Source organism: Harpia harpyja, chromosome 1 (assembly GCF_026419915.1).
Source record: "Harpia harpyja isolate bHarHar1 chromosome 1, bHarHar1 primary haplotype, whole genome shotgun sequence".
NCBI lineage: Eukaryota > Metazoa > Chordata > Aves > Accipitriformes > Accipitridae > Harpia > Harpia harpyja.
The window spans coordinates 35,486,514-35,497,218 of record NC_068940.1 but is presented as its reverse complement, the minus strand read 5'-3'; the positions used below and the strand labels follow the sequence as shown (position 1 = coordinate 35,497,218).

At 39.4% G+C, this 10,705-nt stretch overlaps 1 protein-coding gene across 1 annotated transcript; it reads left to right on the top strand.

Annotated features, from left to right (window-relative positions):
- Positions 1–7,323, top strand: PCK1 (phosphoenolpyruvate carboxykinase 1). The gene is made up of 9 exons (XM_052785638.1): positions 1–275; positions 1,640–1,821; positions 2,432–2,635; positions 2,955–3,142; positions 4,094–4,256; positions 4,387–4,611; positions 4,704–4,835; positions 5,588–5,683; positions 6,286–7,323. The coding sequence occupies exons 1-9, from the start codon at positions 52–54 to the stop codon at positions 6,738–6,740; spliced, it is 1,869 nt and encodes a 622-aa protein (XP_052641598.1). The 5' UTR covers positions 1–51; the 3' UTR covers positions 6,741–7,323.
- The last annotated feature ends 3,382 nt before the right edge of the window (positions 7,324–10,705 follow it).

Here is a 10,705-nt window from a genome sequence, read left to right as displayed (position 1 = left end):
ATTGTGATCAGTATTTCAAAGCCATCAACAAGATCCACTACAGGTTCAATAATGCCCCCACAGTTGAAAGCTGAGGTAAACGTCATGCCCAAGGTTGTCCAGGGGGATTTGCAGAGCCTGCCTCCAGAAGCAAGGGATTTCATTGAAAGTAATGCCAAACTGTGCCAGCCTGAGAGCATTCATATCTGCGATGGCTCAGAAGAAGAAAACAAAAAAATTCTGGACATCATGGTAGAACAAGGCATGATCAAGAAGCTGAGCAAGTATGAGAACTGGTGAGTAGCCTGAAGGAAGTCAAGTATCATCTCAGAATTGCAATATGCGTTTTCTATGCTGTTTACTCTTAGAACTCCTTATAACCCTTCAATATTTGCTTTCCATGAACATTTTGGCACAGTAGCTTACATAGGTGAAATACGCAGGAAAGCAAACTTTTTCCTCTAAAACTTAACATAAAGCATATTATTCAATTGGACTATCAACTGTACATTGTCTCTATTGATTTGTTACATCAGGGAACTGAAATAATGTCATGAGATTTATGTAACTAATCATTAGCAATGGCTAAATATTATTTAGCAAATACATATTTTGAAGAATTCTACTATTTTAGTCAATTAGTTTATTCATCAAATACTTTTTTGTGGCATTCAAATAGCTCTGTGGGTGTTCAAATATTATTCAGTACAGGCATTATTCATATCGTGCCGATGAGCTTTGACTGTAATGTATTCAGCAAATACTTTTTTCAAATATTTCATCATCTCTCCCAACCAACCCAACATGAAAGGAGAATATTAACAACAAGTACATACTCAGGAATTACGTGCCGACCAAGAGATCTTCATGGAAGAAGTCTGCAAAGACATTTGAATAACTAAGTGCAGGAATTTGGCAATCTGTTTGCAGACTATTTGGGAGAGAAAAGGGCAAGATTCACCAGATAAATTATTCATTGTTAATTATATGCTTAGCTGTAGTGATGATGGTTATGACAGCCCAACTAGAACATTTTTATACTCATGGAAAATTTCTATGCACAGAGGTGAACATGTAAAACAATCCTATCTATTGTAAATAGATGGCAAAAATTCTTTAGAGGGGAAAAAGAAACCCCTTTAATAAACTCCTTCATTTTTTATGATCATGCTGATACTCAGTATTTCTTTTGTGATGCCTCTAAATTAAAGAACTATGCCAATCACTAAGTTTGATTCCGATCCCACAGGTACTCATACCAACACTTAAAGTGCTTGCTTGGCACCCACTTTGCTTGAGGCATCATTTTGTGGTCCCTGTGCAAAACAACTTCACACTGATGAGAATTAAACAAGATTAACTTTTCCCTGGAAGTTAGCAACAGAGACTAAGACTGAGATAAGAGGCAAAGGAGTATTAACGTGTAACCAGAATTTCCTAGGCCATATAATTTGTCATTCATACCGGAAAGTCTTGAAAAAATTTGTATGAGAGAATGTATCTGACTGATTTTTGAGATTGTCTGTTATACTGGCTCTGTCACTGTAGTTTTGGCCTTACAAAGCATTGTACCCTTTTCTGCTAAACCAGTCCCACAGAAGGGTAAGAAGTGTTATATTGATAATTAAAGTCTGATTTCGTGATTTTTGGTGAAATGCAGCTGGTTGGCTCTCACTGATCCAAGAGATGTGGCAAGAATTGAGAGCAAAACTGTCATCATCACTCAAGAACAGAGAGATACTATTCCAATCCCTAAAACTGGAACTAGCCAGCTGGGTCGCTGGATGTCTGAAGAAGATTTTGAGAAAGCCTTCAATACCAGGTTCCCAGGCTGCATGCAAGGTAGGCAAGAAAAGGACAGTTGACATTGAACTTCTAGGATTACAGAGACACTACTACTACTACTAGTTACTGTAATCTTTAAAGAAAGATTTTAGCTGAAGGTTTAGGTTTACACCCCTGATATTAGTCACTTTGTTGGTTTCATCCAGATCTTTACCATAGATCCAAATGCCTGTGCAAGGATAGTCCTCAGTCTCTTTCCAGCATTCTTCTCTCCACAGAGAGGGGCAAAGTAAGGTATGAAAATTTGGGTGACTTTTTTCAGGAAGTCACAGGACAACTAAGCAGCAGATAGGAAGTGAGGTGAGAATGGAGGACACCCACGCCCAGCAATAATTTCAGGTTCAGTGATATACACCAACAGAGAAGTTGGCCTCTACCCACGTTTAAAACTGGCTAGACATTTTGTCTGAACAGCTGCTTTCAGCATTTAAGATAAAACTTCTTGCTACACAATTAGACAAAGCTACAGCTCTTTAAACATCACCAGAAACATCCACAAGACAAACAGCTTTTAAAGGAGTGAGAAACAACCTCCATGTTAATAAAGATTATTTCAAAAGTTCCTTGCTTTTCTCTTTGCCACATCTTGCTACTCCCTGTTTTCCAGGACGTACAATGTATGTTATCCCCTTCAGCATGGGGCCTATTGGGTCTCCTTTGTCCAAGATTGGGATTGAGCTGACAGATTCGCCGTATGTAGTGGCCAGCATGAGGATCATGACGCGGATGGGAACAGCTGCTTTGAAAGCCCTGAGCAATGGGGAGTTTGTAAAATGTCTTCACTCGGTTGGATGTCCTCTACCACTAAAAGGTAAGAGACACTAAAACCTGTCACCCCTGGAAATTCCCAAGGGCATGTTTTAGAGCTGACTGCATGTTCTCAGCACATGGGAGACACCAAAGAAGACCAGGGTGGTTTGTGCAACTGTGCTAGGTTCAGAACTCAATTAAAGGAATTAAAGCTGAATGAGAGTTTCATGGAAAGGAGATTATTATCCCTAGTACTTACCAGGGGCTTTCCTTTAAAGCATCTGGTATGGGTTGCTGTCAGAGGCTTTATGCTGATCAAACAACAGTGCGATCCAGCATGGAAATTGCTGCATTCATGAGTACAACATTCTGTTCTGCAGAACCATTAATCAACAACTGGCCGTGCAACCCAGAGTTAACGCTGATTGCCCATCTCCCGGATCGCAGAGAGATCATTTCATTTGGCAGCGGTTACGGAGGAAACTCCTTACTGGGGAAAAAATGCTTTGCTCTCAGAATTGCCAGCAGAATCGCCAAAGAGGAGGGCTGGCTAGCTGAGCACATGCTGGTAAGAGCTATTAAATCATGTGTGTTTGAACAGCCATTAAACCCTAAATTAGCTCAACATAAATACATCACAACTTGCTATCAATGAAATTAGTCTCATATGGATAGTCCTGTAACATTAGATACGAATTTATCACATGGCAGGCTTATGAGAAATAGGAAACTGCTTGCAAGGTTAAGTACCAAACATTTTAAAATAGTACCTGTAAAATCAGAAACGAAGAAAGATTTGTAGCTTGTGACAGTGGCTACTTGTAGGCAGACCTGTCTACTTGAGCAGAGTCTAAACATCATCACTAGGCATCCACGTTGCCCCTACAAGTCTAGTAGCAGAAGATTAATGCAAGTTTTGAAAACTGTCTTTCATATTATAAAGAGGTCTATGCGCTCCAAAACCTGTAAATACTAGATTTTCTAAATGACTTCTGCTTTGTACCCTTCCTGCCTTTACTTTCTGATGTCATTTAAACATTCTACTACCATAAAATACCACTGAAAAACAATTTTCAAAGTGCATAAAAGAACAGTCTCAGAAAAAATATCTTTGGACTCTGAAAAGTGCAGAAGTATCCATACATGAAGTGCTTTCACTTCACTCCAGTCATGCAGCCAAAAGAATATTGCCTGATTTTCTTCTGTCTCAGCTGAGAAACACAGCTGTATACGGTCTGTGCATCTTTAATCAGCAAAATAAAAATAAATGTTTGAATTATATACATACCTGACAATGTAAGAACTCCTTAAAGATATTCTAAGGGCAAGAAGAGTATACTTTTTGATTAATAAACTACAGTTTGAATTATTTGTCAACTATATTATGTGGAGGTGCTTCTGTAGGAAAAATTTCCATAATTAAATATTTTATCATTACCACTTGCTGGGAGACAATCTTCAAAATGAAAAGTGCAAGAAAAAAAGACTATGTTTAACAGTTGCATTAATTTTTCAATAGATCCTGGGCATTACCAATCCAGAAGGTGAAAAGAAGTATTTTGCTGCAGCATTCCCTAGTGCATGTGGAAAAACTAACTTGGCCATGATGAACCCAAGCCTGCCAGGATGGAAAATTGAGTGTGTGGGTGATGATATTGCCTGGATGAAATTTGATGAACAAGGTATGGAACTGAAACTGGATTGTTTTACAGTCCAGTACAGGTTGCTTTTAGGTGCAGCAAGACATGCTACAAAATTCTGGATGGAATTAAAACAGTTTGATTTACTTATATTTTGTCATTTAACTTCCAGGCAACTTAAGGGCAATCAATCCAGAAAATGGCTTTTTTGGTGTCGCCCCTGGAACCTCAGTCAAAACAAACCCCAATGCTATTAAAACCATATTCAAGAACACCATCTTTACCAATGTAGCAGAAACCAGTGATGGAGGTGTCTATTGGGAAGGCATTGATGAGGCATTACCAACGGGAGTAACACTGACTTCATGGAAGAACAAGGATTGGACCCCAGATAATGGTAGCCTGGCGCACTCCACAGTCTGTCTTGGCTTTCTCTGCTGAATTCATGTTAATTCTGCCATTATGACCTTTTCATTGTACTCTGTACAGGGGAACCTTGTGCTCATCCCAACTCACGATTCTGCACTCCAGCCAGCCAGTGCCCCATCATGGACCCTGCATGGGAATCACCCGAAGGTGTGCCCATTGAAGGGATAATATTTGGAGGCCGCAGACCTGCTGGTAAGAGATGCATCAGCCACGTATCAAGGCTGAAGTGCTGACCACAGGAGGGTTGAAACACAACTGGGCATAGACACAGGTTTTGCTTTCACAGCTGCAAAAGCAAGGAAATAACCATGTAGGTCTAACTTCTGCCTGTTAGCCTTTGACACACACACTTACAGCCGCTGATATTTCAATGTCTGAATTGTTAGATGTTAACACAAAACAGGTAATAATAAGAATAAAGGGCTGGAGAGAGATCAGGACCCACTAAGCTGGGTAATACGTAGACACATAGCAAATTGCTATACTTGTCTCAATTGGCTTGCAGTTTAAGTAGTTCACATAGGAAATGGTTAGAGAAATGAACCAGCTGTAGACAGTTTACAGAAAAGGAAGTAAAATAAATTGATCTGTTAAAGGTCACCTAAAGTTGGAAGAGAAATAGAAGTAATGCTAGGTCTGAGTCTAATATCATGACCACAGAACTAGATTCTATTTTCAGTAAAATCTGCTGGGGATTCTGAGGTCCCAGATACCTCCCCCTGAGCAACTAAACATGGATGTGTTCAGTAATCAGTAGCCAGTTTTGAAAACATTCACATAAACTTCTTTGCTACAAGAGGGCAGGAAATGAACTGATTAAAAAAACCAGGAAAAATTGGAATACATTATACAGCAACATGCATTCGGCAGTACCTCAGGTAGCAAAACTTGTTATAAAAATATTTCTGGACCTCTAATTACTGAAGTGATTTTGTTCTTTACAGGTGTGCCTCTTGTATATGAGGCCTTTAACTGGCAGCATGGAGTATTTATAGGAGCAGCTATGAGATCTGAAGCAACAGCAGCTGCTGAGCACAAAGGTAAATCAAAATTTAATCTGCCTACCTGTATTAAAAACAATCCTCTCTGGACTGCCTGCTCTGTCCTCCTCCCCTGCTCTTTCGCATTTCAGTCTTGGCAGCTAATTTTGCAACCTGTGCATTTTCACAGTACAAAATATTTGTACTGGAATGAAAAGTCAAATTCTCTGTAAAAGTCAAATTAAGCAAAATAATCCTCTAGGTGGCAAGCATACAGAACAGGGTGCAGGTATGGGGGTGCCAGAAGCCTTGATATGGAGTTCTTGTTACAGTCTGCGATAAATAAACTTAAATTTTCTCTTCTGCTAGAGCTCAACATAAATACATGAATGATGAAAGCCAGCTCTTGAGGATCTTCATTTAACCTGCTTGACCTGAGATTTAAGAAATTTAATTTCCACTGATTATAAAAAATAATTTAATTTGTACTTTTTTTGTACATCAAGGATAATGCTTGTATTGCTTCTTAAAGCTCTTTGGTTCAGTTACAGAAGGGTGGTTAAGCGACCATGGGTAATAAATCCTGGGAGGATCTAAATCTTTGTGCTTTAGAATAAACGCACTATTTATTACCTTACATCCTCCATTTGTGTTTTGAACAGGCAAAATGATTATGCATGATCCATTTGCCATGAGACCTTTCTTTGGCTACAACTTTGGCAAATACTTGGCCCACTGGCTCAGCATGGCACATCGTCCAGCTGCAAAACTACCAAGGATCTTTCATGTTAACTGGTTCCGGAAAGACAGCCAAGGGAAATTCCTGTGGCCTGGCTATGGAGAGAATTCCCGTGTGCTGGAGTGGATGTTCAACAGAATTGAAGGGAAAGCCTCTGCCAAGCCAACTGCCATAGGTTACATCCCTGCTGACACTGCTTTGAACTTGAAGGGTTTAGAAGATGTCAACTTGACTGAACTGTTTGATATCTCCAAAGAGTTCTGGGAAAAGGAGGTAGAAGAAATCAAACAATACTTTGAAGTGCAAGTTAATGCTGACCTTCCTTATGAAATAGAAAGGGAAATGCTTGCCTTAGAGATGAGGATAAAACAGTTGTAGCTGATCAAAACCACAATTATTTATCAATCCACACATACTAAGACAGGACAAACACATTTTACCAAATCACTGCTGGAAGTGTAACAGCACACTGATGGGCAGGGGCTTATAATGAAAGCAGGTCTTAGTTCAGTTAGAATATAGATAGGGGCATTCTAGAAGTAACTCCAGACCTAATGATTTATAACTATATCTGTTGTTGTGAATAGGCGAGCAGTTGTGCGAATGTATGTGCACATGGTCTTCAAAACCCTGATCTGTCACTTACATGCACATACAGCCATCATGGATGTAAATTATTTGCCTAGTTCTGCATATACAGTCCAAACCAATCCAGCCTTCAAGGTGTAGCACATTGTTTCTATCACACAAACCTCTAGAGTCTCAGACTCTACAGGAAAGAAGAAAGAAAATTAGATGCTGTATATATGTATTACCTAAACAAATTTCATGGCTTAAATATTTTTTAGAAAAATGAAGTTGTAACTTTTATCAGAGTGAAAGATGACTTTGTATTACTAATGCATATTTAAGATATTGCTATTATATATGACTCATGTTCCTGTGATTTCCAGATGTTTTGAATGGCTTGTTCTTTAAACTATTGAAATAAACGTTTATACAAAATATGACCTCATTTCCAGTATTCTCACTGTTTATAAACTACATGCATATAAATTGGGCCTCCTGTCAATACCACAGCACAGGGAGAAATTCACATGTGGAAGTTAGATGTTGACTAGCATTGATCTGCTACTCGTAAGCCAACTAGTTTAAGCCACATACTATCTTTGCAACTTTTATTGAAGCCAAAGGAATGATCCAGAAATTATGATATCAGCTGTGAGCAGTCATCCAGCTAGTGATGTGCTTTCTGTAACTGGGCATTTTTAGTTACTTCAGGCATTTATATTTTATAAACTACCCTCTAGGAAAGCCCCATATTAGGACCTTGCTCATTTGCTGAAGTCATAGGATTTGTCTCTGTTGTGCAGTACCTTGGCTTTTGCAACAATAATTAGTGGAGCTGTTGAAATAAAGACAGTTTGGGAAGAGTTTTCTGGATTTGTTGAGATGACTAAAGCCTTAGAGCTCAATGAAAATAGGGGTAGGAGCCTGTGTTGGCTTTCTTGTAGATCCAAGATACTAAAACCATCCTATGTTCTTCCAATTAAAGGTGTCTTTTACATGCTTCCCACATCCCTGGCAGGTATCCTGCTTTTTCACTTTGAATGCTTGATCTCCCAAAATATATTGCAAATATTTGCTTAGCAAAAAGAAAATCACTTACATTGTGTAATAAGCCTTTTTATAGACCCTGCTTCCTTGCAAAACAAACAGTGCCAGGGCTGGTCAACAGATGCCCTTCAAAGTTTGCTAGGAGAGGTCACATAGCCTGAAAAGGTTCTTACTACCTCCTGACTCCATGTTTAGGACTTAATGCAAACATTATCAATTCTGAAGTGAATAATACACCATAAGTCAACAGATAGATCACACAAAAAAACAGACAATGGAAAGCTGTGACGAAAGCAGAGGAAAGCAGTGCAGCCTCTGTAGAGAAGATGATTATCGCTTGACCTGCTTGCTGGTCAAAAACCACATCTGCATGGATGCATGTCTCCTGTAGGGTCATCTTTAGCCTGTGTACCCTTGAGTGGGCTCCAAATTAAAAGAAAATTCAAGGCGGAAGACAGGAAATAAGCCAGAGGAAGTGAGCCAAGAGAGACTAGTATTATGCACTCCTCACATTCAAGGAGTACTATCACACATATAAAATAAAGTTTTTTATAAAGTAATTCTGTAAATAGTTGATGAAAGGCTTGGGCCATTCCCAAACTGATAGGACAGTATTGGACCTGGTATTTGGATAAGCCTACGGAAGAACAAGGAGATCTAAGAAAATCTGTCATGCTAATATCAGAGAGTTATGGCCGGTTATAGTCTCAGATTTTCTTACAGGCCTCGTGAGAGGATCCCAGTCCTGAGCAGTACAAATGTGTTCCAAGCACATTCTGAAATGCTGCCCAGGAGATGTACAGAAGCTCGGGGCTTTCCAGAGCTCTCTGAGAATCTCCAGTGTGCTGTTCTACCTTCTCAAACACAACCAGGCTCAATGTTTTGAATATTGCAAAAGAAACAACTTGTACTTCATGCCAGAGGAATCTGTGCCAAAGGCCCAAGCCCAGCAGGCATATGGACATGGAAGAACTGAGTGACGCTTGTCCCATAAAATGCTGCTCAATGAGGAGATATAGGTACCATCACTGCGGGCCAACATAACTGTGGTCTTACAGCACACACCCAGCTAGCAAGATTGGTGTTATAAGGTGCTAACTGCCTTGAGAACATCATACCCCAGCCCAAAACACTGGATTTCGTATTCTGACTAAACCCTCGCTTTCTCCTCCTCACCCTAAGAGGTTGGCAGACTTTCCTTCCCTTGACCGCTGCTGCCCTTGGGGTTCTCCTCTGGGTATTCCTTCCATGTAACATAACGCAACTCATGGAAAGCGGCTATTACGAGCACTTCTGGCAAAAATATTTAAACCATTTGTGGTTCTCCCACTCCACACATTTTAACCACATGCACCTTTTCAAACACTGCTCAGAGACTGACGAGCACGCAAATCATTCCGGAAACTACAGAATATGGGGGGGGAAACTGCTGTACTGTTAAGGCTGAGAACAAGAAAATAACTTTTTGCGTGAGTCATTCAACAGCTCCTTTGTATGTAAATATATCCACAACCCATCAGCATCTATGGGGAGTAAAATTTACATTTTGAATGATCAAAATGTTTAGTATTGGCAGAGAAAATGTTTAAAAAGAGAGAAGGCGGTGGTTTAAAATTTAGAAACTTAGTCAACCATGCCAGATTATGATCTCAACTTCTCTCCCTCCAACAAATACTATGCTCCATAAAAACAAAATGAATTAGAACAAAATGCTTTTAAATTGAAATTTGGAAGTTCCCCTGATTTTCAAAAGAAAGAGGGGAAGGCAACAAATGCAATAAATTTCAACAAATTAGTAGAGAAATATAAAACTTGGCCTATTAAATGTGATTCAGAGAAGGGAAGCACAGGAAAGACTAACACATGAAGTGTACGGAGCCATAACATTTGCAACAGCTGTGTTATGAAATGCTCTTGGTATTCTGGGAAGCGAGAAACAAAATACTTTGTTAAAACACTTGAGGATGTACCAGTGGCTGAAAAGAAGAGAGACAAAATCAAAATCACAATTTAACCATTAATGCTACTGAGGATATGGTCTCTGGTACCTTATTTATGCCACGATTCACTGAACAAGGCAACACAATGATGGATGCACCACATCCAGGGAGGCTGTTCTTGACTCCCTTAAAGTTAGTGCAGTCCTTCTAAATGACCTTTATCTACTCCAGCAAAAAGTCTGGCTTCAGTGCCAAGTACTCCAATTAGCACAGATAAACCTATAGAGCTCAGACCCAGACCTTGGTCCAATCTTTGTGCATGTTGAGAAGTCTCCAAGCCTGATGGTGTCCTTTGGACTAATTTCTAATGTTTCAAGGTCAAATTTTGACTGTGTTTTGTCTTGTTCCTTCAAATCCCTTTCTCAGGTGTCGGTCTCAGTAGTAATTAGCTTGAGTATATAAGATATCCACACACCTGTATTCTGTCAACATGATGAAGGTTAAACCAAATAAATAAATAAAACTGAAAAGCAACATGCAGCTTGCTGCAGAACTCTTATTGGAAAAAAGTGAAACAACTTCAAATCTCTCAATTCTGTGATGATAGGGCTATTTTCAGGGAAAGAAGTAAAATTCAGAGAAATGGCATTTCTGCTCTGGGAAATACTGTTTTCCAAAAACCTTGGCTACCATAGTAACATGATTTATTCCATACTTGCTGCAGTATAGTCAATTAGCTCCCTAACTGAAAGACAATTATCGTAACTAGAGATGTACCTGGCTGGA